This window comes from Microtus ochrogaster, chromosome 8 (assembly GCF_000317375.1).
Source record: "Microtus ochrogaster isolate Prairie Vole_2 chromosome 8, MicOch1.0, whole genome shotgun sequence".
In the NCBI taxonomy this organism is placed as follows: Eukaryota; Metazoa; Chordata; class Mammalia; order Rodentia; family Cricetidae; genus Microtus; species Microtus ochrogaster.
Window position 1 is genome coordinate 86,329,470 of NC_022015.1, and position 26,752 is coordinate 86,356,221.

The 26,752-nt window shown below is 52.3% G+C and overlaps 1 protein-coding gene across 3 annotated transcripts in view; it reads right to left on the reverse strand.

Annotated features, from left to right (window-relative positions):
* The window catches only part of Hspa12a (heat shock protein family A (Hsp70) member 12A), a 150,278-nt gene that overhangs the window by 46,817 nt on the left and 76,709 nt on the right, over positions 1-26,752 (reverse strand). Inside the window, exon 1 of one of the 3 annotated variants that reach the window (XM_005352552.2) lies at positions 21,337-21,494. The exons of the other annotated variants lie outside the window; for them this stretch is intronic. Coding sequence (XP_005352609.1) covers positions 21,337-21,379 — 43 coding nt within the window. The 5' untranslated portion in view covers positions 21,380-21,494. Of the gene's footprint in view, positions 1-21,336; positions 21,495-26,752 lie in introns of those variants that run through there. 3 annotated transcript variants of the gene reach the window in all.

Sequence of the window (26,752 nt, forward strand, 5' to 3'; positions counted from 1 at the left end):
GACTGGCAGGGGAACTGTGCTCCCTGAGCAAGATGCAGAGGGGACCATGGCAGAGGGGACACCATGAGACAGACAGAGTAGTGCAAAGAGCTTCCCGGAGGATCCCTCACCCACCTGGCTGCTTTCTGTCTCCAGGTTGCTCCCCTTCAGCCCCATCTTAACTGTGAATGTCATGGTATAATCCCTGCCTCTTGTACCTGCTGTATGCTTTTTGCATACGATTCAACTGTTTAACCAATCAGTTGCCTGAATGAGGCACCCACTACTTCCCCTTGCCATCCTCGTCCCTCATACAACCCTCTCCATCGGCTGGGCTGTGCTCTCTGCCATCTGGGAAGCCATCTGCTTTCCCCCAGTCTGTCTCCTGCGCTGTCTGCAGAAGGGCCAGCTTCCCTTCCCGTGGGAGGAGCTGACCCTTATGACTGATCTCCAAAACAGGCCAGCCCCCGAGCCACTCCTCTGGGGTGAGGGATGGGACTGAAAACTCAGAGCTAGCTGGACTCCAGGGATATCCAGTTCTTCCTTCAACAGTTCTGCCAAAGAAAGGGCTCTGCCACAGGCCTCAGAATCCATGCTACAAACAGAACTAGCAAGAGTTCCACCCAGGAAAACCTATAAGGAAGATCCAGTACTACCTGGGATAGAGAAAAGGTGTTCATGAACGTGGGAAGCCACCTGCAACCTAGCCATCATGGAGGGTTTCCAAGTCAGTCTTGAAACCTTCTCTTCTGGTCCAGACGTGTACTCCCAGAAATTACTACAAGCAAGCTGGGCAGCCATTGACACCCAGTTCCCATGCGCTGAAATCCCTGTGTGCGCCAAACCTACAACCCAGTAACTCCACTCTCAGGCCTTTACCTATGAGACATGAAGGTTTGCACCTAACGTGAGATTTATTCCAGAATACACAGTAGAATTTGTTTATTTGTTGTTGCTTTCACAGGAGTCAAGCACAGTTTGTAAGAGAATGGATAAGCCAAGTGCAGTTTAACCAAGTTTAGGAATAGGGCACATAAAGGGGCACAGGGAAATTTCTGGAGTGATGCAGTCGTAAGAGCTGGTGGTATAGGCCGGTTAAAACTGCTAGTCCAGTGTGCTAGCCCTGGGTTCCATGTGCAGCACAGAAGAAAGTGGGCTTGGTGGCACATGCTTGTAATAACACTTAAGAGGCAGGGACGGGAGGCTGAGGGATGAATTCAAGGTCATCCTCGGGTATATAGCAAGTAAAAGGCCAGCCCGGACAACGTTTTAAAAAATATCCTCGATTTTTGCCTGATGTGGTGCTTAAAACACGCTTCTTCTTGTTGCTATGGTAACAAGTTATTAGCATTTAGTGGCTTAACACAAAACGCCTTCATTCTCTAATGGTTCTGGAGGTCAGGCATCTGAAATGGGGCTAATGGCCACATTCAAGGTAGAAGGGGGCAGGGCTGGTTCCTGCTGGAGGGGCCGGGAAGAATCCATCCCTGCCTTTTTCAGACTCCCAAGGGCATCTGCATTCCTTGTTCAGCTCTCCTCCAGCTCCACAGGCAGCAGCTCTGCAGCTTCAAAATGCCACATCTGATCATCCTGCCTGTCTCCTTCACTTATGAGAACCCTTGAGATGACACTGGGGCATCCATTTTCTTCCAGGTAATCCAGGAAGCGTTTCCTCCCCTTGTGTTATGCACACCTTCAAGGTCCCTTCTGCCATGCCAGGTAACATTCGCAGTATGTGCCTGGGAGATACTGGCTTAGTCCATTTGGATTGCAAGGAAATAATGAACAGGGCAGTTTACAAACAACAGAGATCAATTTCTCAGTTCAGGTTGAGCAGCTCAAGAAGAATCCCAGGCAAATCCAACAGCTACTGAAGAAGGGCCTGCTTTCTGGGATGTATCTGGCACCATCTGGCTGTGTCCATTATGGTGGATGAGGCAGGGCAGCTCTTGGGGAATCTTTTATAAGGGTGCTAATCCCATTGATGAGGTTTAGCCTTCATGACTAATCACCTCCCAAAGACCTTTCTTCTAAGGCCACAAAACTGATGACCAGGGAAAACACAGAGACCAGAGCAGGCATGCTTAAGAATCTGGTACTTTGCATATACACATACCAAAACCCCACGAGCTATGTACTTACTACCTATGTGTCTATTGGTGCATAAATCTCATCTAATAATAAAGAGCAAACTTAATTAAGGGCTCCTAAACTGGCCGCAGAAGCCCCATCCCCTTTGCCCACAACCCTTTTACTGGATCCTCACACTCACCCTAGATCGTGATTTATGGAAATCAAGACACAACGAAGTTGATTTAAAAAAAAAAATAAACTCAAAAACCTCTCTTGCATCTGGAAAAGGGAAAGCTCCCTTGAATCCAGGTCCATGCCCCACCCACAGAAGCTCCCTGCTGCAAAATCCAGGTAGATGACCCGAAAGAGAGAGGAAGCACTTGTGATGACCATTGCTGGGGTGTAGGTACCAAAATGCCATCCTTGCTCTAGGCGGATCAGAGAAACCAAAGAAGGACAAAGAAGGACGGGCGCGAGCAGACACAGCAGGAGCGGTGGGAACCACAAGCTGGAGAACTCTGACTGTTGAGGCCCTGGAGCTGGCTCCACCCAACAGAGGACCCAGAAACCGAGACCTCCAGATGAACACTCTCATCGGCCATGAATCTAAACTTTCTTAAGGGGATGAATAAGCCAGCTTTTCTCCACACACGCTCCCAGACTGGCACCACATGTACCTTGCACAGCCTCACCCTGGGGTACCCATGGGGAACCTGCCAGTAGGAAACAAAACTGCCTCCCAGGATGAGGAACCTCAGATCTTCAGGGGAACAAAGAAGTAGCTGGAACCAGGTGGCTTGTCTTTTGCAAGCCCACACGGCTCTCCTCATCAGCACCCCTATCAGCAACACAGTGCCAAGGAGACACCATCTTGCCGGGTGCCTGATATCCAGAGCTGTGGTCATACACACCAGGGACAAGCAGTGTTAGCCTGGTCCATAATCCCCAGCCCTAGGAAGAGAAACCATGGGCCGTCTGTCCAGTACTCCTGGGTAGGCTGGTCCAGAGTGCTGCAGTTCACCACATATTTGGGTTGGGGGGATCTCTGGGTCTTAAGAGTGGCCTCCTCATAGTTCATGTCAGTGTCCCCAGGGAGTGCCATGGATAGTGTCTAGAACAGAGGTGCTGCACAGGTGCCTTGGGCTTGGGAGCCGTCAGGGCCTTCTCCATCCCACAGAAGATCACAGGGTTCAAGTCTCAGTGTCCTGGTCCATGGAGGACAAGCCACCACTTGTGATGCTGGACCGTGAATAGTAGCCTGCAGCTTTAGGGACAGACAGGGTGGCTCAGGGTGGGGCTACCCAGCTGTTTCCTCTTTCCTTCCTTTCGACCATTCTTTCTACAGCAGACAGGGAAGCTCCAGCCATGGGAACCAATGCTGCCTTACTTCCTACCCAGGCCCTGTCCAGGGGACTGGGTGGGGATGTGGACAGAGCGTGATGTTTGCTCCTACCTCTCACCTCCTGCCTACCTGGACACCCTGCTGCCCAGAGTCTGAAGACCCCCGACAGCTTCTGGCCATGGTTCTAGTCCTGCCTGGGTTTTATGTGACCTTGTTTCTGCACCAGGATCCCCAGCCTCCATCAGCTCCCTGCAACTATCTGGCTTCCAAGACCCAGGACCAATTCTTCCCAGCAAATCTCCCTGGTGACCCTTGAGTTGCAGGCTCCGTTTCTCAGCTCCATCCTCCAAGTGGGGGAAACAGAAACTCAGAGAGCTTCAGAGGCTGCTGAGTCCTCCCAACAGGTCAGAGCAGAAGCTTGAGGCCGGGGCTTCAACTATTCCCAAGATACCACCTTCCTTCCAGAGAAAGCCCGAACATACTGGAGTTTCCTTGCCCTGATCACCCACCCACCCCTAGGTCCCAGGAGATACACTTCATGGCTTTAACTTCTGATCTTAACCTTTGAAGGCTCAAATGTCTCCTGCCTGAAATGAGGTTCCTCAAAGGTTAGGGGGCACTCTGGGTCTCAAGCCCCACACAGGGCACAGGAACTTGGCTGGCTATAACCGCCCTCAGCTTGAGTGCTGAGTTGAGAGTCCAGTTGCCAACTGTGGGGATATCTGGAGTTGGAAAAGTGGGGTGGACTTGGGATGACCTCAGAGTCCTGACAGCCTATGAGCTCCAAGAGGGGGGACAGGGGTGGGGCGTGTGGCGTGTAAGCAGGTGGGGGCCCATTTACAAATTCTGCAGTGAGTCCTCCTGGGACAGGGAAGGGACTGCAGGCATACAGGGACACAAAGTCCTGACACTTCCGTGAGTCACAGTCACTGTGTTTTAGGGTTGTGTTTGTGTTCTGCAGTCTACTTCAAGCTCATGACTGAGAATTTCTTGGAAAGTGTTTTTCTTTTTTTCCTCCTCTCCTGACTTCACCTCAGGATTCTGAAGAAAAAAAATCTTAAAAAAAGAAAGAGATTGATTTATTCTATTTTATGTAGTTGAATGTTTTGTCTGTATGTCTGCACACAACTCATGCATACCGTGCCCTCGGAGGCAAGAAGGCGTCAGGCCCTGTGAGGAGTGGAAGATACTCACAGGTCACGGGCGAAGTCCTGAGTTAAGGTGTGCCACAGACCCGGGCGCCAGCTTGTCAGGGACCCCAGTGCCTGAGACCCATGGGCATCAAAGCTCCCCACAATGCCGTGACCAGGGAGGGCACAGTGAGGCTCAGAGGGAAACGGCAAAGCCTTCCTCGGCCGGGTCTGCGTGTGGATGTCCACAGCGTGTGCAGAAAATGTCCACCACAGCTCTCTCCCTCCACCCCAACTTTCCCCCCTGGAGACTGCTTTCCTCCAGCACCTGATTCTATGGCAATTACTTAGACCTGAGTCCTCAGTTCAGCTACAAACCACAGACCCTGCCTGTTTATCTGCCTGTGATAACCCCACCTCCTTGTTCAGCAACACACAATAGCCCTGCTTCTCTTTTCAACACTACATAATAAACATGGCAGGCTTCTGGGGTGCTGTGGTTTCTCCATCGGAACCCAGCTTCTCCTGTGTGTTCGAGTGTTTTGTTCTGCCACCACCCCAGTAAGGTCTGTCCCTGGAGCCATGCTAAACACAGCAGATCCCCTGGACTGGAATAATTACAGACTGTTGTGAGCAGCCATGTAGGTGCTGGGATTTGAACCTGAGTCCATTGCAAGAACAAGTGCCCTAAACTGTTGAGCCATCTCTCCTGTCCCTGGCCCCCCCCCCGGGGGGGGTCTTTAAAGCCCACAGGATGCTCACAGCAGGGTTGCAGGCTATCAAGAGAAATATGTCTCCCTCTTCCCCCAGGCCACTCAGCAAGGACAACAGTTTCCTGACTGACCCCCATTCAATGCATAGAGTTTTGCTATAAAAATCAGCCTCAGCCGGGTGGTGGTGGCACACGCCTTTAATCCCAGCACTCGGAAGGCAGAGGCAGGTGGATCTCTGTGAGTTCGAGACCACCCTGGTCTACAGAGATAGTTCCAGAACAGGCTCCAAAACCACAGAGAAACCCTGTCTCGAAAAACCAAAAAAAAAAAAAAAAATCAGTCTCACAGGACTATGTGACCTCTGCCATTTCCACGCCCCAGCTAAATCCCACACCAGCGGGCTGCTATCCTGTCTGAGCGCTGCAGGCTCTGCTCCTGGCACACAGCCCTTTGAGGTTTCAGTGAATGCTCACTGAAGGCCCAGGGATGCAGAGTTGAGAGAATTGGTTACACAACCAGTCAGATCTTGTGGGTTGATATTTGATGGAACCAAATGAAACTTAAGGAAAGACCTACTACAAGTTTCTACATTCTCTCAGATTCTTTATGGCAACTTCTGTAGTGATATTTTGTTTGTGCTTTTGCAAATAAAACTTGCCTGAAGATCAGAGTGTCAAGCTAAGCCACTAGAGGTCAGGGAGTGGTGGCTCACACCTAAAATCTCAGGACTCAGGAGACAGAGACAAAAGGAACTCTGTTAGTTCAAGGCCACCCTGGGCTACACGAGATTGAATCTGTCTAAAAGAAAAGCAGAGTTTACACAAAGGTGATCCTACCACTTGGGATCGCACGCCTTTGATCCCAGCACTAGGGAGGTGGAGACAGGAGGGATATGGCTGGGCAGAGAGAGGTATATAAGGCGGGAGGAGACAGGAGCTCAGGGCTGTCTGAGAAGTGGTCTGAAGCAGTCTGAGGTTTGGTGGAGACAGTTGCAGTGTGGAGATGCGGTCTGAGGACAGAATCGCTCCTTTGACCTGAGCATTGGTAGAGGTGAGAACTCTCTATTGGCTGGGCGCTCTGCTTCTCTGACCTCCATATTTAACCCCTGTATCTGACTCTAGTCTTTATAATCAATCCATCCACCCTCAGACATTATCTGTTCTCACAACAGATAATGACAGAACAGGTACTGTCCTAGTCTTCTCTGGGGCCACCCATCTCAGGATCCCCTCCTCAGTCTCTGCTCACCCCCATTCTTGGCTTGGCCCAGGAAATAGCACAGCGCTGTTGTCACCAGACATGATCTGAGTTCCGCATCCCCGAGTTCTATCTCTTCAGGACACAAGAAGTGGCTCCGGCAGCTGCCACCATCCAGCTTGAACCATGCCTCACAAGTCACACTGACTGTCCTGCAAATAAGAAACCGAACCCACAGGGCCACACAGCAAAGGCATGAGCAGCTACCCACTCCCGTGCTCCCATGATGCCTCAATTTATCAACACATCATGGAACCGGCATTGCTCAGTTTGAAGTGTTGGTTATGTTAACGGTTTGGTCCCCAGAGTGAAGAGAGAGAGGAGGGCTGTCCCCTAAGACCCTGGGACCAAGCCCTTGATCCTGGATCCTGGACTCCAGGATCCTGCCGTGTGTGTCTGTCACCACCACCCACCTTGTTTTCTAGCCATGAGGTAAGTATTCATTCTCCACATCCATCCTAAAAAAATGTGCCTCTGACAATGTGTTGCCCCACTATCTTGTCAAAAGGAGACATTTGTCCATTTGTCACAATAGTGTATGTGTGTGTGTGTGTGTGTGTGTGTGTGTGTGTGTGTGTGTGTGTGTGTGTGTTTTGCCTGAATGTCTGGTGCATCAGATCCCCTGGAACTAGAGTTGCAGACAGTTGTGATAGCTGTGTGTGTGCTGAGAATCAGACCCAGGTCCTCTGGCCTGGCCCGTGGCAGCCTCATTTATACATGATACAGCAGAGCTGTTGGTCAGGGGCCTCAGCTGCCCTCTGCATGGAACCTCAAGCCAGACAACTTACAAATCCTAAACAGCAAAGCAGAGCGGGGTGGGTCCCAACACACCAGCATTGCTCAGTTTAAAGTGTTGGTTATGTTAATGGTTTGGTCCCCAGAGTGAAGAGAGAGAGGAGGGCTGTCCCCTAAGACCCTGGGACCAAGCCCTTGATCCTGGACCCTGGACTCCAGGATGCTGCCGTGCATGTGTCTGTCACCACCACCCACCTTGTTTTCTAGCCATGAGGTAAGTATTCTCCTCCCCATCCAGGACCCATAGGGGCCTAAAAGCAAGTCCATCTGATCGTGAACCGAAATCTTTAGATTTCCAGTTCCATGGATTCTCAAGCCCTACCTGGCAGCACCGCTCAGTCTAGGGCCTGACCAAGAATATTCTGCAGGCCCTAAGACTCCCTCTCCATAGCCAATGAGGAGCCCTGCAGTCTGTCGCCCTTCTCCATAGCCAATGAGAAGCCCTACAGCCTAGGGTCCCTTCTTCATAGCCAATAAGAATCCCTACAGTCTAAGCCTCCCTTTTCTGTAGCCAATGAGGAGCCCTACAGTCTAAGCCTTCCTTCTTCATGGCCAATGCGGAGCCCTGCAGGCTCCGTGTCTCCTTCCCCCCCTTCTCCAAGGCCAATGAGAAGCAGGCTAGGAAGCACAGCTAAAGTCCCCACAAATCCCTTGTAGAAAGAGCCTCGGGGACCAGGTGGGAACCTGCCTATCATTCAATGGACCCCTGAAGCTCCCTGCCTGACAAGGCATGGCCTAGACCCTGGGATCCCCTACCATCTGAGGTGCGGTGGGGGTCTTCCACAAACCAGATGGATCCTATTTGCAACGACAGAATTCTCCCAAGCTGGAAGTATTTTACACCTCGATGTAACCATGGTTACATAACTAGATTATCTTTGTCAAAATCCATGAACTGAATACCCGGAAAGCTTTCATCTTATGTGACTTATACCTCAATAAACTGAAGCTGCCAGGGAGCACCCCAGCAGGGAACCCCACCTGACTACCCAGCACCATGCCCCCCTGCTAACAGGTTCCCCGTGTGCTTCGAAAAGTAAAGATGAGACCTAAAACTGAACGCACATAATTGATGTGTTTAACCTCCTCGGCTCTCGGGGCCATCCTGGGAAGTGTCAGAACTGGTTTTCAGATGACTTGACGGGGTACGGGGAGGCTGTGCCACTTGCTCACAAGTGTGGAAGCCAGAAACCAAGCAGAGCTGACTTCTTGTTGTGCCTGACTCCCACCACCTCCAAATGCCCACGGTAGCTGCTCAAGGGTGTGTTGGGTACTTCTGACACATGAGGCCCAGAAACACCAGCTGACGTGTCCAAACCAGTAGGAAGTGACTCCAAGACTCAAACCAAGCACTGTCTGATTCCGAAGCTCCCTCTACTCCGCTGCTCACGAAGGCCCAGGGCCCTGACCCCATCCTCACAGAAGGTCTGACTCTGAAGGACTCCACTTTCTAACCCCGCCCACCCAGTTTCCCTGGCCAAGGCTACCAGAGGAAAAGCCCAGGGAAGAAACCGTGTCTCCAAAACTCCAGTCTTGCTACGTCTAAGACAGGAAGCCCCAAGGCCATGGGTGAGGGCCTTTCCGGGGCATCCACACTGCGCTAGGAAAGCACCTGGCTTCCCTAGTCGGGGTAAGCGTGACTCCCCCATCCCAACTCCTGAGTTCTCCCAGTTTTCCTGAGGGAAAGGGGAAGGAGCAGGCTTTTAAGGAAACAGCGTGCATCTGGGTGTGACCCTGCTCCTCGGCACAGCCTTGTTCCCAGGGTCTGCTCCAGTGTCCCGCCGTGTGGCCCTTTGTCGGCTCAGCCAAGGATGCATCCTCAACAAGCCTCCCACGGATAACCACTCAAGCCTCCCCATGGAGGATCCTCGATCCGTCCTTGACTTTAAAGAGAACTGGCGCTGGGGCAGAGGCCGCAGATTATGTGTTTGGCATCGCTTGATGAGCATCAGTCCCTTCTGCTGGGTTCCAGCTGCTACCCAGGGAGACCACAGCTGGACCTGACGCCTGTAGTCTCCACAAACCGGTGCACTGGCCAGTGCCATGTTCACAGACGAGGGCCCAGTGTGCAGCAGGAATACTCCTCGGGTCTGCCCAGTGGCCATTTACTCTGTACAGCATGAAATACTTGGAAAAGGGGAATTAATTCCCTCCAAGAAAGAATGAAAGAAAATATCTACAACAGACTGCAGAATTATCCTCTGTCTGCACAGCCTTTGACTTGGTACTGTGCCCTACACTAGATGACTGGGCTGTCAGAGCTGGAACGGTGTAGGAGACACTACATCTGAGCCGTCAAAAGACGCATCTGCTGACCCTCTGCAGGTGACTGTATCCTCAGCTAGATATGATTGTTGCAGATACCACTGGACACAGGCATCACCTCTGGAAAACTGGATTCGGGGATACAGTCAGTCAGATGATAAGCAGAACAGACATCAGTCAGTAACCAACATTGTCACTTCAACATGAGCACTGTGGTAGCCACCCTGGCCCTGCAGGTATGGACTACATACAGTGGGCCTGCAGGTATGGACTGCACACGGTGGGTCTGCAGGTACGGACTGCACACCGTGGGCCTGCAGGTGTAGACTACACACCGTGGACTTGCAGGTATGGACTACACACAGTGGGCCTGCAGGTATGGACTACACATAGCACACAGTGGGCCTACAAGTATGGACTACACACAGTGGGCCTGCAGGTGCAGAACACAGTGGGCCTACAAGTATGGACTGCACATAGTGGGCCTGCAGATATGAACTACACACAGTGGGCCTGCAGGTACAGATTACACGTGATGGGCCTGCAGGTATGGACTGCACACGGTGGGTCTGCAGGTACGGACTGCACACAGTGGGCCTGCAGGTGTAGACTACACACCGTGGACCTGCAGGTATGGACTACACACAGTGGGCCTGCAGGTATGGACTACACATAGCACACAGTGGGCCTACAAGTATGGACTGCACACAGTGGGCCTACAAGTATGGACTGTACACAGTGGGCCTGCAGATATGAACTACACACAGTGGGCCTGCAGGTATGGACTAAACACAGTGGGCTGCAGTCCTGCAAGTACGGACTACACACGGTAGCCTGCAGGTACATACTGCACACAGTGGGCCTGCAGATACAGACTACACACAGGGGGCCTGCAGGTACGGACTGTACACGGTGGGCCTGCACAGAGGAAGGCGGGGTGTCAGTGAAGGTAGGGAAAGAACTGCCAGGCTCCTACACAGACCTGACCTGGCACCTGGTGACCGTTCTAGGATCTTTACCTTAGTCATCTCTTTTGCATCCTCAAGCAAAAGTGTGTCGCCTACACCAAAAGCAGGAGGCCACAGGGTCAGCATGGAACTCAGATGCCCACTTCTGGCATCCCAGAGGGAACCAAGTGTCTGAGTGTAAGAGCCACTGTTCTTCATTGCAGAAAATCCAGGGAGATTCTAGGGGGGCAGTTACAAAAACCTGAAGACCACAGGTTACTGCCAGTTCCTAGGCAGCAATGGAGTTGGCAAAATCCACCTCCTCTCAGACCCTAGTGTGTTGGCAGGAAGCAGGGACCAATGAAACAAGAGCCCCAGCCACAGAACTTAACAACCTGTTAGATGAAGGATGCTATGTGGCCAGCACCTTCAAGGGGCAGGACGGTGACCTAACACCACCCTTCTGGAGCTTCTGCTTCCAGATATGAAAACCAGAACGGTGCAGTCAGAACTACCCAACCCATCCTGTCTGGAAACGCCTAGGAAGCGAAGAAGTGGTCTCCAAAGTCCAGCGTATACCCAGAGATGGAAGAATTAGAGCAGACAGGAGGCCCCACCCCATTAGAGAAAATATTTTTAAATAGACATTCATCCCTGTAGTGGCGTTTCATTTGTATTTTAATAAATAAAGCTTGCCTGGAGATCAGAAAAATAAAACAGCCACACTGCCCAGCCTTACAGACCAGGCAGCAATGACACACACCTTTAATCCCAGTAGCTGCATAGCTTGCCCTAGAAACCAGGCAGCAGTGGTGCATGCCTTTAATCCCAGAAAGAAGACAGCTCTCAGACACAGTCTCACTCTGAGATTCCTGGAGGCAGGATCGCCATTTTCGGACTGAGGTAGAGGTAAGAGCCAGAGGCTGGCTGCTTTGCCACTTTCTGTCTCTGGGTTCTTGTTAATCATGCTTCACATCCCCACGTGAAAATAAACATGTCTAATATGATATTATATGTTTTCCTAGAAGTCTTCACAGTCAGCAAAACCACACTGTAAACAACCACAGGATTCATGAAGGAAGCTGAGCTGGAACACTCTGCTCAGCACCTTTGGAACCCCGTTACTGGAATCCCCTCAACAGCCATGCCTCTAATGCTTATGAGGACCCAGTACAGTTCATCTAAAACTATTCCAGCTGCTGTTTGGGGAAGGAGCAAACAGCATCAGACCCTGGATGCCAAGGTGAGCATCTTCATTCCTGTTCATGTTAAACACCTACTCAACCTAGATTCTGGGGGAGGGGAAAACATTGTCTTAAGTTGGTATGCCAAATGGTGGGTCCACCAGCCTCGAAGGGACAGTTTTAAACATGTCGCCACATCGACCATCAGTGAACGATAACAAAACAAACGGAAAGACACGAACGTGGAAAGGAACCTGTTGGGAGAGACTGTGTCTGAAAGTGGCAGGAGGGAGAAAAGAGAAGGTAGGGGTGAGCGTATGCATGCATGAAATTGCCAGAGAACAAGTTTAATCGATACAAAACAACTTTTTTAAGCCTGCCCACTATTTTCTCCTAGAGACAACATCTTTAAACTGCTAAGACAGCCAGAACTTGCACACAGATGCATCCGTAATATTTCCAGCTTTCTCTTATTAGTTACTCATAAAGAAGTTTATCCCAACCTATCAAAACCACAAGCATGAGGCGGAAACCACAACCGAGCCAGTATGACTTTCCCAGACACCGACAGCATCCCGCTGTCCATCACAGAGACGCGGGGTGCAGCTGACGCCTCCAAGTGTCAGAACCTCGCGGTGCACAGCAGAGTCTTGCCAAGGGAGGAGCTCTGGCCTCCAAGCTGTTGCGGCAAACAAGTGTTTTAAAGGTTGGGCTTTCAACATTTTAGTCCAGCTGACTCTGCTAAAGGAAAAAACTCACATATTATATGCAGCGGCTCCCCCTCCTCTGCAGCTCACGCCCCCAGATGCAGCTTACACCCTTTACACCCCCACTGCAATTTACATCCCCCGCTGCAGTTTATGCGCCCCCCCCTGCATTTTATGCCCTTGGCTGCAGTTTCCGCTGCAGCTGCAACCTCTTTTAGTTTGCACTGCACTTCAGAAAGACAGCTGAGACGACTTCCTGCTTCTGTGGAAGGCTTGTAGCCCCTCTTGTCCTCCCACTGCCCCAGACCAGCATATTACAAGCCTAAGCTGGTCTCCTGGAACAGAAAGGACTGGCCCAGAGCCAGCACGGTCCCCATGGCCTGTCACTGTTCAGGGCAGCACAGCCACGGATGAGCACAAACACCTGCCCACAAAATGGCCAGCAAAGCAAACACAGTTGCTCTAACCCACCAAAGATGGTCTGAGCTAACAGATTGAGAAGACGTTGTAGGTGTTCCCCTAGTTCTTCGATACTTCGATAGTTCTTCCCTAAGAGTCAACAGATCTTTTTATTTAGCATAGGCCTCTGAAAGGAAGCTGACCCACTCTGAAAATGTCTTTTAAGAAACCTACCAAGGCTGAATAGGCCGAAGGTAAGACTCCAGGAAGGAACTTTCTCCAACATCCCAAACATGTCTCCAGAGAGACAGACCTTCAGCTAACAGTCCCCAGTCCATGGAGATCTCCTCTACCTACCTGGCTAAGTCCCCCCCCCCCCCGCAGTGTATTATGTCCTAATTCCCAGAACCTATGAATGTATGACTTTCTATAACCAAAGGAATTCTTCAGGAGACGACAATAAGGGTCTTAAGATAGGAAAATGATCCTTAATGGTTCAGGTGCACCTTACAAGAGACCCTTATGCTAGTGTCCTTGCACAGGCGGAGGCAGAGACGTGGAGGCAGAGTTTGGCAGTAGCCGGAAGGCTCTGTAGATGGAAGAGTCAGTCCGAGTCAAGGAGTGCAGGTGACTTCCAGAAGAGTGAGGATGTAGGAGACAGACGGACACGCCAAACAGGACCCAGATGTGCCAGTACCTTACAGTGAGACTCATCTTAGGGCTCATGTCCGACCTCCAGAATACAAATAATAAATTTGGGCTGTTGGGCTATGATACACAGCTCATCTGGTAGAGTTTTGCCTAGCACGCCTGAGGCCCTGGGTTCAGTCTCTAGCACCACATAAGCCAGGTATCCTGGCACGTATTGGTAATCCCAGCATTTGTAAGGGGCAGACAACCGGATCAAGAGTTTAAGACCAACCTGGACTACATAGTGAGTTTGTAGTGGGCTGTAGGAGACTCAAAAACAACACCAACAACTAATAATAATAAATACTCTTGGGCTGTTTGTTCATCACTACTTTTGTAATCCGTTTTAAGCTGCCTTGGTTCCCCCTGCCTACAAGAATATATCTTTGGAGGTTTCTTCATAAAAACACTAGCTATTGTCAACACTGAATCTGTGACTCATGATTGGACTTGTGTTTCATGCTTTTCTTGAATAAATCCTATGTCCATAAAAAAAAAAACTACAAAGAAGGCACTATTATCATCCACATTTTTAAAAAGACTTATTTTATTATTGATTTATGTGCATGTGTGTGTATGTGTGTACATCCCAGTGTGGGATGCATGCAGGTGCCTGCAGTGGCCAGAAGTGTCAAACTCCCTGGAGCTGGAGTTACAGGAAGTTGTGAGCAGCCCTGTGTGGTCCCATGAATCAAACTTGGGTCCTTTGGAAGAGCAGCACACACTGTTAATCACTGAACTATCCCAACCTCCTTAACCTGCAATTTGTAGATGAAAAGGTAAGACTAAGAGGGTGGGTACATCTCCAGGATCACAGGACACGAAATGACGTAACACAAATGGATTCAAACCCAGGTGTCCTGTTCCCAGATCCCACGTCCTCACCAAGTACCCCGGTGACACCAGGAATGAAGTCACTGTCACTTACTGCATGGCTTCTGTACAGCAGGCTCATGCCAAGCCCTTTACAAACATCCTCTCTCGCATCCCCCGGAAGCGGCAACCCCAAACACAGAGGTCGAACCCATCTGAACCCACAGGGGTGGATTTGAGCTAACCCTCTCGCCTGCCTCGTCACACCAGAGTGGACAGAGATGACGAGTACAGACAATTCATATCTCAACAGTGATTCTTAGCCACGGAAAGCAGCTGCTGTTAGGAATTAGGGGATCATGTCTGGAACCATCCCGGCAAAGCTGGACACACGGGCGTGTTAAAGAGCAGAGGGCGTGCTAAAGAGCAGAGGAACAAGATCCAGCCTGTGGGCGGCTCAGGGTTTCCCAGGTGGACATCCTGGAGCAGCGGCTGTGTCAAAGGACTTCCTCAGCTGTTGGGTCCCAGTCGAGGCTGGTTTAGGAAAGGCCACCCTACAAAGCCCAGGTCCGGAGCTCAGCACTGAGGGCGGAGCATGCTCAGGGTGGAAGAGTTCTTCTGAGGTCAGAGGCTTGGCAGTGATGGATGGAGTCCAGGGATGCACAGACCTTGAACCCCACTGGCTGACTGTTCAGACTGGTCAGTGAGGAGCTGGGGGTCATGGCCAAAGGCCTGGTGAGCGAGCAGCCCGAGGCCTCCTAGGTTCTGGGCCTGCTGGACACTGCGAATACAGTGCTCCCAGGCCTCCTTTCCTGGCTCTGCACAACCCTTGCCTGCCTCTGCCTGGCTGTGGAGGTCTCAGGCCGGCCTTTCTCCAGTCTGATTGCTCTCCTGCTTCCACAGGGTCCAGGATAATAAACAACAATGGCAGATAACAATAAACACGGACCGCAATCAGCCCTTACTTTATGGGAGAGAGTAAAATCCAGTGTGAGGTGTGTGGTGAGAATATTTCCATTTTACAGATGAGAAAACTAAGGGAGATTCCCACAGCTCGCCAGTGCTGGTCCAGGCGTGGCCTCTAAGTTCACTGTCCACTTTATAGTGGACACTTTGGCCCCCTACTCTGCCTCCACAGATCTGGCCACTTTCACACAGGATCACCATTAGGGTTCTCGGTCCCTTGGTGAGCAGAGGACTGGCAGAATGCAGCCCCATCTCACACCCGTTCCACACGGGGTGAGCTTTGCCAATACAGTGCTCCCTGGCCTCATTTCCTAGATAGATCATTGGTTGGAATGAAAATTATAATACCAATGTCAGCGGCAACACCCATCCATCAAAGAGAATGTCTCCATCTGGTGCTATGACCTACTTCACCCTGGGAGTCTCCAGGCTCTCTGGACAGCCTGGACATAAAGCCTCCTGTGGGCAGTATTATCCAAGGAAGCACAATAACCTAATTTTAGACATGCATGCTTCAGGCTGTGAGCGCCTACTGTTTACGGCAAGGAACACGGGTTTTTCTGTTTGTAAAATTGACATAGTCTTCCCAAAAGAAAGGCATATTTTAACTTTCAAAAGGAGCTATAAGTCACTATGATGGGGTGGAGGTACCCACACATCCACTGGGGGACAGAAGGATAACCTGAAGAGGCTGCAGTTTTCAGGGGACATGGCATGCTGCCGTCTGTTTCAATATTACCCCTAGAGGTCCTGCCACCCGAGGACCCGAACTTAACTCTCCAGGACTCCCACTGTAGAGTCATGCATTTTACGGGGCTGTTGGTGAGGACTGAATACGGATAATTTAAGAGCAAATCAGATGCTGCCTGAGGCCCCAGCTCCTCGGGAGGCTTGGGCCCAGGAACCCAAGGCTGATGTGGATTGTACAGTGAGATCCCATCTCAAAACCGAAGACGTTAAGGACAGGGGAAGCTGCCACTCAGGAGAGACCAGCTGACTCAGAAGGTACCGGCCAGGAGTGGCCAACCTGTTGCTGCTCCCAACCCCCACCCTACATGATCAGGGCCCTTACAGTTTGAACACAAAAGTTCCTCCACAGGCTCCTGTAGAGGGGGGAGGGAGGAGGCTGGGTCACCAGTTTTGAGGAAGTGACTGGATTCTGAGGGTTCCAAGAAGCAATGGATTCACCCCTTAACGGATTCATAAATTGAACACAGTATTGCAAAGGACTGATGGTGGGGCCTACATGGAGGGAGAAAGCCAATAAGGCCTGCCCTTGAGGGGTGATGGCTCTTCATTACTTCCTGTCTTTTTCTTTTTCCTCTTCCTGACCCGCTGCCAGGAGGTGAGCTGCTTTGCTCTTCTATATGCGCCCAGCCAATCGGTTCCGCTTCCCCACAAGCTGTGAGTCAAAGGATGGAGTGGAATCTCTGAAACAGGAGGCTGAAAGAACAACCCCTCCCTTTAGGTCATTGGTCGGGTACTTGTCACAGCAGTGGAAAACCCATCTCAAGTCTGACACCAGTTGTGAGGGACTTCCTGATTGGTGGCGGCATCAGTAGCTAGGTGACTCCAACAGGAAAGTCAGCCTGAAGGGCATCTGGTGACCACAGAGTGACTCCTGCCCTCAGCCCCCAGGGCGACCCTGCACCAGCCATCACCCTACCCCCACTGTGGAATATACAGGGATAGGGAAAGAGACTTGAAGGAATACCCATGTCACTCCGAGGTGCTGGCTTCAGAAAGGGCAGAACCTCAGGACTAAAGGACCAGAACAGGTCTCCACACAGCCCCAAGGCAAGGGGCAAAACAAACAAACAGGGCAGCTTGACCCCCACCCCCACCCCCACCCCCACAGAGCAGAAGGAAACTGAAGCCTGAGGACAGCAAGTGACAAGGCCATTTCCGGGCCATCCCTTATCTCTGGCTGTTTCCAACAGACCCCGTATGGCTATCACAAACCCAGGAAGCAAAGTGGAGCTGGTGTCGGCATTCCAAGGCACTTTGGTTCTCCCAAACCACCAACATCTGGGGGAGGGGAAAGCAGGGAGGGTCAGCAGGACCTGCCTCTGTGGACCAGAAACCCTGGCGGGTGTTGTGGCTCCTCCTTCGGGGCCTCCTCCACTCCCCTGCCCTCTCTAAGGAATGCCAGTGTCCTGTGTGCCCGTGGGGGTGGGTGCTGTGCCTGCCCCATGCTGCCCCTCCATTAGGAGGCCTTCATTTCTCCGGCCATCTGATTATGCACAGTGGCCATAAAGCAGCTTTCTCCTTCCCAAAGGGCCTATTTATACGAGAGAGCGCCTGGCCCCCACAAGATTGAGCCTTCACTCAGTGCCTCATCTCTTCAGAGATGCCCGGAGCCCCGACTGCCTCTCCCCTCCAGCTTGGCGCACTTGTGAGCATGTGTGTTCAGAAGTGCCGCCCTGGAGTGGGCAGGTTATGCATGCCATTGCCCACGGCTGTGGTCCTCCGCGTCTTGCTGACAGGGTCACTCATCGCGCGGGCGGGCGTTTTCTGAGAACCTACTATGTGCCCTTGCTGAGAAGGAGGGAAATGAAAGAGAAGGCCTTTGTTGAGAGGAAGGCAGTAGGAGAAAGGTCACAAGCTGTTGGGCTCCATGGCTGATTTGAAGCTGACTCCAGCGTCCACTGTCTGGGCAGGCTACCAACTTCTCAAAGCCCTCAACTGCCTCACTGGCAAAATGAGGTAATAATAATACCAACCTCGGAGGGTTGTTAGAGGGCAAATAAGATATGGCCGTTTAAAGCTGACACACTCTGGGCACTCAAGATGCGCCGGCAGAAGTGTCAACACCGAAGCACCGAGGACTGACAGGTGGATTTCACCAACCATGTGCATGGATCTGAGGTTTCCTAAGGGGGGGGGGTTTGAAGGCTGAGTAAGAGTTTTACAGGTCAAGGGGGCGTGTCACAAGGGGGGACTTCATATGTAAACACAGAACATTGAGAGATGAGGGATGGAGGCCACCATGGAGGGAACAGAGCTCCATACACAGAAGTTGACACAAAGTGGCCCCATGGCCCAGAACCCTAAGACCAAGAGCACCCAAGGCCTCTATCAATTCTATATGCCCAACCACACAGACACACTTCACGTCACTCTGAGGGACTCTGACATAGCGGGCGTGACCTAGGAGAGGCTATGTGTCTCATCCTCTGGGTCCCTGAGTAGCCTGGGCTCTAAGCCACACCCACCCTCTTCCACCCTCTTTCCCACACTGCACCACAATGCCCGCAGCAGAACGGCGCAATATTGGTCACAAGGCCCCTCACTGAGTTGTTCGTTCAACAAGTGTGGTCAGGGCTAAAGAGATGACTCACTCAGTGTGTTTCCCCAAGTCCTTGATAAATACTGAGATTAACTACTGGGGTGGTGAAAATCCCATCTCCAAAGCCCAAGGCTCCACTCTCCCACCCACTCCTGGAGAAAATAGCCAGGCTTCCACTGTCTGTGCCCCAGCCCTGACACCGAAGAGCCCGCCCCCCATCTGAACCACCAGGTGCCCCATCTACACATCTCCTCCTAGGGCTCCTGATGCAGTCACTCAGGTCATGGGGAGGGACAGAACCGAAGGTCATCTCAGTGTTTGCAGTCTAAGAGACCAAAGGTGACCCTTCAGATCTTGTGAATTAACTAATTCATATTCTAATAAGGAACGTGGTGAGCACAGTCAAGCTGAGTCTTGGGGGTCAGCTACTCACCACCCAACTTCTACTTCTTGTATCATGTCAACTACACTCAGCCAGTCCCTAGACCCTCTCCAACGTGAGAGACCAAGGGTTCACAAGTCTCAGTGTGCTGGGGCCTTCAAATCATACATTTGTAGCAACAGCATCCTTGAAATAATCCCTTGAAACATTGACTACTTTGTCACCCCCAGCAGGACAGTGACCACCAATGAGGGCTGAAAAAGTAGAATCAGGTGGGCTTCAGTCCTAAGCAAAGCTTCCTAGATCTGTGACCTTGGACAGGTTGTTTAATTGGTGCTTAAATCTCTCATCAGTAAAAGGAATTCTGGTAACACATTTATATGAGACGTGAGAAATAAAACAGGGCCTATTCATCACCCAGCAAAGAACACGCAGTGACAAAACCCTTAGAAGTCGGTGGGGCTCTGCTCCTGCCTTTATCTGCACATAAAGGGCTGGTGACAGAAAAGCACAGTGAGTGGCCAGGAACACTCGCCCTTCAGGTGGCTGGGCCCCAGGTGTCCCTGTACCAGCATGCCTTGAACTCAGTAGACTCTAAAAACCACCCTACAACAAACCCAAGTGAGCAGTGACAAGTCTGCCCTCATGAGTGTGTGTGTGCACGCGCGTGTGAGTGCATGGGTGTAGGATAGGGCAGAAGCAGCAGTGTGACTTTACAAGACAAACCAGAGTGGGTGCAGATGCCTGCCTCTGGTTCTGATTTGACAGATCTTATACTCAGCCTTGCATCTGATATAACCACCCACTCCTTATCTCAGCATGGGAGACGGGAAACTGGATCACTTACTCTCCGGCTTAAAGCAATTGTGACGCCTCTCACCAGCATCCTAAATGTTGGGATTTTTCTTTTCCAATTTAAAGAGAAAAAAGTGAGGGGAAATGAATCAATCCAATTGCTGAGTGATGCTCAGACAAAGACAACTGCCAGGCCGTGGAAAGGTCGGGGCGCTGAGGCACATTCGGGGTGCCTGTTTGAGGACCACCGCCTGGGCTTGGGCTGTGCCGCTCCCTCTGTGGGCTCCCAACCCCCACCCTGCACTCCTCAACCACTGCAGTGCCTGCCGGCTGGGGAGGCACCTCCCAGATCCGCAGGAACAATGGGCTGGGGAGGGGGCAGGTGTGGATAGGAAAGCAGCAGAAGAGGGGGCTGGAGCCAACCCACATCAGGACAGAGAACGCAATTGCCAATGCCAGTTGCGCCGCGACTGGCCTCAGTTTCCCCGCTTTGGGTCTCCGCAGAACACAGCGCTCTTTTTTTCTTTTCTTTCTTTCTTTTTTTCCTGACTGGATTTCACCTTAAGTCGGGGCATTTTAATGTCATCCTTCCAGCTTGCTTGGAGCTCCTGGGAAACCGGCTCAGGCATCTGCTTCATCCAAGGCTCTGCAGGTCAGGGACACGCGCCGCACCTCCCCGCAACCAACTTTCCCCCGCTTGAGATACACAGGAAGAAGATTGGAATCCTGACCAGCCCATCCCCTGTGCTGGAGAAGCCTTGATTTACAGCCCTGGCTCAGAAAGCATCTCATCCTCTTCCCGGATCCCCAGGCTCCCTCCTTTGCCATCTGAGCCGCAACCAATGCTCCAAATGAGTCGCTCTTGCCACAAATGTAAGAAGCAAGGCTACAGTACTCCGCATGGGACACCCCCCCACCACACACACACACACACACACACACACACACACACACACACACACACACCTCTGACAAGGACCGCATACACAGTGTAACCTCCGCAGTTTTTACGCCCAAACCCAGAGAATCCTAGTTATTCTCTAGGAGGGGATAGCGATGGGACACCCTTGGCCTGCAACTGCAGGCCCCCACTCCCGGCTCCTGGGTCCGGAGGGGTAGGGTGGATCGAGGGGACAAATATGAATCTGATTTCCCCAAGTCTCGCACCCCTACCACACTGGGTCATAGAAACGAACAGTTGGGGACCAGGGGCCACCTGGCGGCCGGCCATCAACCAGGTCAGCAGTGGCATCCCCAACACAGCACACAGGCGATGGACAGGAGGGGCGGTTCTCTTGGGACTGGTACCCAGCCCTGACCAAGGAGGTAGCCCGAGGTGGAAACAACCAGGGTGCCCCAGCCTGGGATGTGGTCCTGGTTGCAGTGTCCGCACCCTGACCCAAACCTAGCACGTGCCTCGAGAGCGGCCTCCCATCCAGTGGGCCGGGTGTCGCGCCCAGACGCTCTCTGATCCCGCTGGGCATGGCAAGATGGAATCACTTTTCTAACGCCCTCCGACCGGGCTTCGGGCCGCGGTAAGGAGCGTGCCTCATTCTTCCCAGACCACCGCAGCCCCAGCGGCAGTCACGAGTCCCCCGCCCCGCGCTCACCTCGGGGACCGGTGTCTCCGCCGCCGGCTTCCTTGTCCGCCATGGCCCTGCAGCTTCAGCCCAGAAGAGGAGCCGCCGGTGCGAGTCTTCGGCTCTCGAGCTGGGTCTGAGCCTGTGGACAGCGGGAGCACCGCTCTGACGCTGCCGCCGCCACCGCAGCCCGGGCTCCTCCCCGAGCTCCTCCCCGCCCCGCCCCTCGGAGCCGAGGCCCTGGGGAAGGCTGGAGAAGGCGCCTCCCCCGGAGCTCGGAGCCAGCGGGTAGCCGCCCAGCCGAGACCACGCCCCGTCCTGTCAGTAGCGCACGGGGACTCAGCGTGGGCGGTGGAGGGTCAGAGGCAGGCGAGCCCTGGTCTCTGCAGCTAGTCCAGCAGGGTGGACACGCGAGCGCTCAAGGTCTGGTTTCAAGCCCCGGAATTCCCGCTCTTTGGAAGGCACAGCGTGGCAGGGCCTGACGCCTTGAGCAAGCTCTGCACACTCAGCACTCCCTGGCAGGGGCAAGGATGTCTGCTCCAGTCCGCATCTTTGTCCTCTGTCCCTAGTTCCCAGAGGAGCGGGCCAAGGCATAGGAGCGAGCTCCAGCACAGCCTTCAGGCTTTTCCCTCCAGGCAGTCTGCAGGACTTCGAAGCAACTCCCGACCCAGAAAGGTACTCGGTGCAGAGACTGTGTTGCCCTTCCATATATGGGATGCATTCCCGGCCCCCATTAGAAGTCTGAGAATACCGATATTAATAATTCAAGACTTCCATGATTGAGTGATTCACGGGTCTCTGCCCTCTGGTGCTCTCTCTCTCTCTCTCTCTCTCTCTCTCTCTCTCTCTCTCTCTCTCTCTCTCTCTCTCTCACACACACACACACACACACACACACAGCACCACACACCTGAGCCTCTGGCACCTGTTAAGGCCAGGAAGATCCTGGGTTCTCAGTACCACCCTGCTCTCTGGCAAGAGCAAAAGTAAGGATCTAATGAACATAGTTTTTTGGTCTTCCCCATGGGTGGGGGAGGAGGGTTCTGATGTGAAATGCTGAAGTGTGTATGTCCTTAACTCTGTCCGTAATTCATAGCTGTCAGTCTCTGCATATAAGAAAACCCGGTGTGGCAGGTTTAAATTATGATTTCAATATCACACAGCAAGTGGCTGGCTGACTGGGATCCCATCCCTCATGACTGAGACAGGCAACATCTCTTGCCTGGGGTACCTAGGGGATGCATATACAGACAGCCTCCCTGTGGACGGTGGGGTGAACAGAGGTCTGGTAGCAGAGCCTACAGAGGAGCTGCTACTCAGAGAGTGGTGGATGGGAGAGCGAAAATGAGGAGGACAAAAGCCGGGCTGAGGATTTATCTCAGTGGTAAAACTACCATCCGGCCGGGGGTCACAGCTGTTTTCTGCCTGCATTAGAATACTTCACATGCAGAGTCCCGGACTGTATGTGAACCCATGATCCAACTATATAACCTCTCCGAGCCTCACTGCCCTCTGAGAGATAGGTTCTCATGACTAACAATGATTAGATGAGATCATGTCTCACTTGGAACCTAGGACCGCAACAGCACGAGCTACAAGACGCCAGGCCGGCCGTGCGCAGCGGTGTTGGTGGTGCCTGGAAGCCACTCCCAGCACATAGAAAACATGTTTCTATGGAGCAAATTCTCCCAGTCAAGATGGCTTCCTTGCTGTGACAGGACCCCACTATCTCAGAGGCAGATCCAAGACCTCAGTTCCCAGCAAGGAGATGGAGGCCAGGAATGGGAGGCACCCAAAAGCAGGGAGGTTGTAAACAGTGCTCAGGGCAGCAGCCTGATGCTCTTGAGCTTAGGACAGAGAGGGGAAGGGTTGGCCCTGGCCCTTCACCCACCTGGAGCTGGTTCTATCCACACCTCCCAGTTGAGCAAAAGCAGCTTGGTTGAGGCCATGTGTGTTGTAATATGTAAAGGCAAGGATAACCACGGACTCTGCCCGCTAAGTCTGTGTCCTGGAGACACGTGCCTGGGCCAGGATACAGAATTGTTGGGAGCTAGTGTGCAAGTCAGCATGTACTTCCCCACTCCCTAAGAAAAAGCCTAACTGAGCATGGATATTTGCTTTGTTTTGTTGAGACAGAGGCTAGTCTCTGACTTTCTCTTCTCCCGCTTTAACCTACAAGTGCTGGTATTACAGGCGTGTGCCACTGTTCCCAGCCAAACTCTAATTCTTTAATGCAACATTCAACACTTGAACTATGTACATGTGTGTGTATCTGTATGTGAGTACATGCACCTGAAAATAGAGTCTAAATAGGGAGCTGTCTACAGTGGGTTGGCCTGAGGGTGTATCCACATTAATTGGCATATGGGAGTCCAAGCCCACCATGGGCAGCACCATCCCCTAGGCAGGGGTCCTGCACTCTGTAAGAGTGGAGAAATCCAGCTGAGAGTAATGAGCAAGAAGGCAAACGAGCGTGCATGCACTCATTTCACTCTGCTCTCAACCGATCACATGATGTGACCAGCAGTCTCAAGTTCTGGCCACCTTGACTTTCCCACAGTAATGGGCTCTAGGGGGAGGGGGGAGGATTAGTGAGCTAAAATCATTGCCTTTTGTCAAGACATTCTATGACAGCAATATAATGAAGCTGAAACCGCCTCCCAATGTTCAACATCTGAACGCTGCTATTACTGCCCTTTCTGCTCTGCTGAGGCAACTCTGCCTCTGTCGCTCCACCTCCACTCCCAAGACCACACCTTCCTCCAGGATTCCAGAGCTCCTGAGCATCTCCCAAGGTGGCTCCAAGCTGTACACCTGGGTGTCGCCAACATTCCTCCTTCAGTGTCTGTCCATGCTCAGCATCCCCAAGTCAAGTGTGGCTTGGCGACTTCTGCCACTGTCCAGTGCCCTGCTCCCTGGCAGCTTGTGAGTCTGCAGCCTCCTAGAATTGACTTTTAGCGATGCCACCTACCCCTGTTCCATAACTATCTCCCCACCGCTGACCTCTTCAGCCCCTCCTGATCCCTGCCGCTCCTCAGTGTGAAGGAGAGATGTGCTCCAAGCCTGGATAGCTCACTTCCTTGTCCTGGCACCTTCGGCCACCTAGGTAACAACCTTTTGCAAGCAAGGACTTTCCAGTCCCCCATGCTGACCAGGGTCTCTCCAGAGTCTCCACCATACGCTGTCCGTCCACATCAGGAACTTGACCCTGGCATCGGGGCATAGGCCTTGGCAGTCTGTCAGAACTAGGACGAACCCACATCTGCCTGCCGCTGTGGAAAGGCCCCAAGCACCATCTGCCCTCACTGACACTCGGCACAGTGACGGGAGGACATGTGAGAAGGACAGGAGTGACACGCGGGTCCCAGCACCAGGGGCACGAACCAGTTTTGATTTTTCAAGAGAGCATAAAAACGCAGTATTACTGTGCCCTGCCATTGTTCTCATCATAAAATGAACAGAAGTGTCCTCGTGGGGCCGGAGAGATGGCTCAGTGTTTAAGAGCACCCGGGGTCTATTTCCGGAACCTACCACATCCATAATTCATAACTCCAGTTCCGAGGGACCCGATGCCCTCTTATGGCCTCTGCGGACACATGGAACACAAACAGACATTCTGGCAAAACACTCATACACATAAAATAATTTTTAGAGAAGAAGAAAAATCAGTGCCCTGGACTGGTAAGCAAAGGTGCTTGTGGCCAGGCCTGATACGCTGGGTTCAACCCTCAGGACTCACGGGTACAAACGAGAGGACTGACTTCTGCAAGCTGTCCTCTGGCCTCCACACATGCCCCATGATAGGTGAACACCAACACATACGCATTCCCACACAGAACGCAAACAAGTGTAATGAAAGTGTCCTGGTGAGCACTGCTCGGCCAGGCAGGTGCCACTATGAGCTCACCTCCTTCTCCTGGTGGCCCTGGCCATTCACAGAAGAGATGGGGACTTGCGGAGGCGGGGGCGCCCACCAGAAGCAACAGAGCTTGGCCCATTTCCGCATTGTTCAACACCAAGAGAGGGCTCCCACCTTCCTCCCCGACCCCTGTCTTTCTCAGATGTCCTGAACAGGTCACGTTCTGAAGGCTTTCTCTCCAGCTGTGACACTATCTGGGGAGGCTGCAGAAGGAAATGACAGCGTATTCTCTCTGCCCATTTCCTGTCTTGCACTCTGCTTCTCGGGTCTGTATGATGAGAACAACCTCTGCCACTCATTTCTGCTGCAGTGAGTTGGGGAAGCCACTGTGCCATGCCCTCCCCTCCCACCACCGATGGACTGGAACTGTGAACCAAATCCAGCCTTTCCTCCCGAGGTGGGCTGCGACATGCACGTTGGTCTCCATGATGCTGAACAAACCAACAGACGGGGCTATACGGTTTAGTTCCTGAAACTTCAATGGCTTCAATTCCCTCTACTTACCCACAATTCTAAATGTATGTATGTGTCACCAAAAACATCCTTCCCCTGCTGGGGACACATGTCGCCAAAACAATCACGGCACATGCTCTCTCCTTAGCCACCCCTTCTCGGATGTCTCTATCCCAGAACACTGCCACCTCATCCATTCGGAGGGAAGCCCCATCTGTGGCGCATGCTAAAGGCTCTCACTAAATGCTTAAAGCCAGACTGATGAAATCAATAGTGCAGCAGGGACACGGGCTCCGGCTCAGGTGGGAGGACACACAAACACTGCCTGATGCTGAGAACTCACAGGCCTCCCTGCATCTCCAGCTATTCAACCCTGCCCAGAGCTGTGGGCATGCAGGGTAGCAGGCTCCTTCTAGCCCGTCCCAGAATCCTCTGTTCTCCCTTCCCATGTTCCTGTGCATCTCTTCTCCACCTTGAAGGTGCTCGGGGCCCAGGCAGTAGCCTACAGTGTGGGCATGGGAAGTGCTCCCCTCGACCAGTGAACATTTCCACTGACCAGACGAGTCCCTAAAAGTCATCCAGCGCACGGCCAAGTCACCATATCCCAGTCTGCCTCCAGCTGGCTGGTGACACCAGTCTCATGAGCTTGCTCCTGGGTCCAGTGGGAGCCTGTTCCCCACCTGTTCTGCCTGCTCTCCTTCGACATCTCCTCCTCCATGTCTCAGCTTGGATATCCTCTACACCAGGGTACCAAGTGACCTTCCATGACAGCAAGAAGACCCTTCTGTGTCCTCTGTGTCCTCATCCTGTGACCTTTGCCCTAGCACTTACCAAAACTCCGAGATCAAGGTTACCGTTGACCCCTATAAACAGAAAGGTCACTGAGCTCAGGGGCCACAAAAAAAGAGGTCAGAACCTAACAACCTCAGGTTCCCAGTTCCCTCTCTGGATGTAAGCTCTCTAGGGGTAGGGATCAGCCATATCCACATCAGCAGTCCCCAGGCCGTTGTATAGGACCTTGTACACAAGAACTAAATATGAAGCCAACAGGATCCTCACTGTTGTAATTTAAAA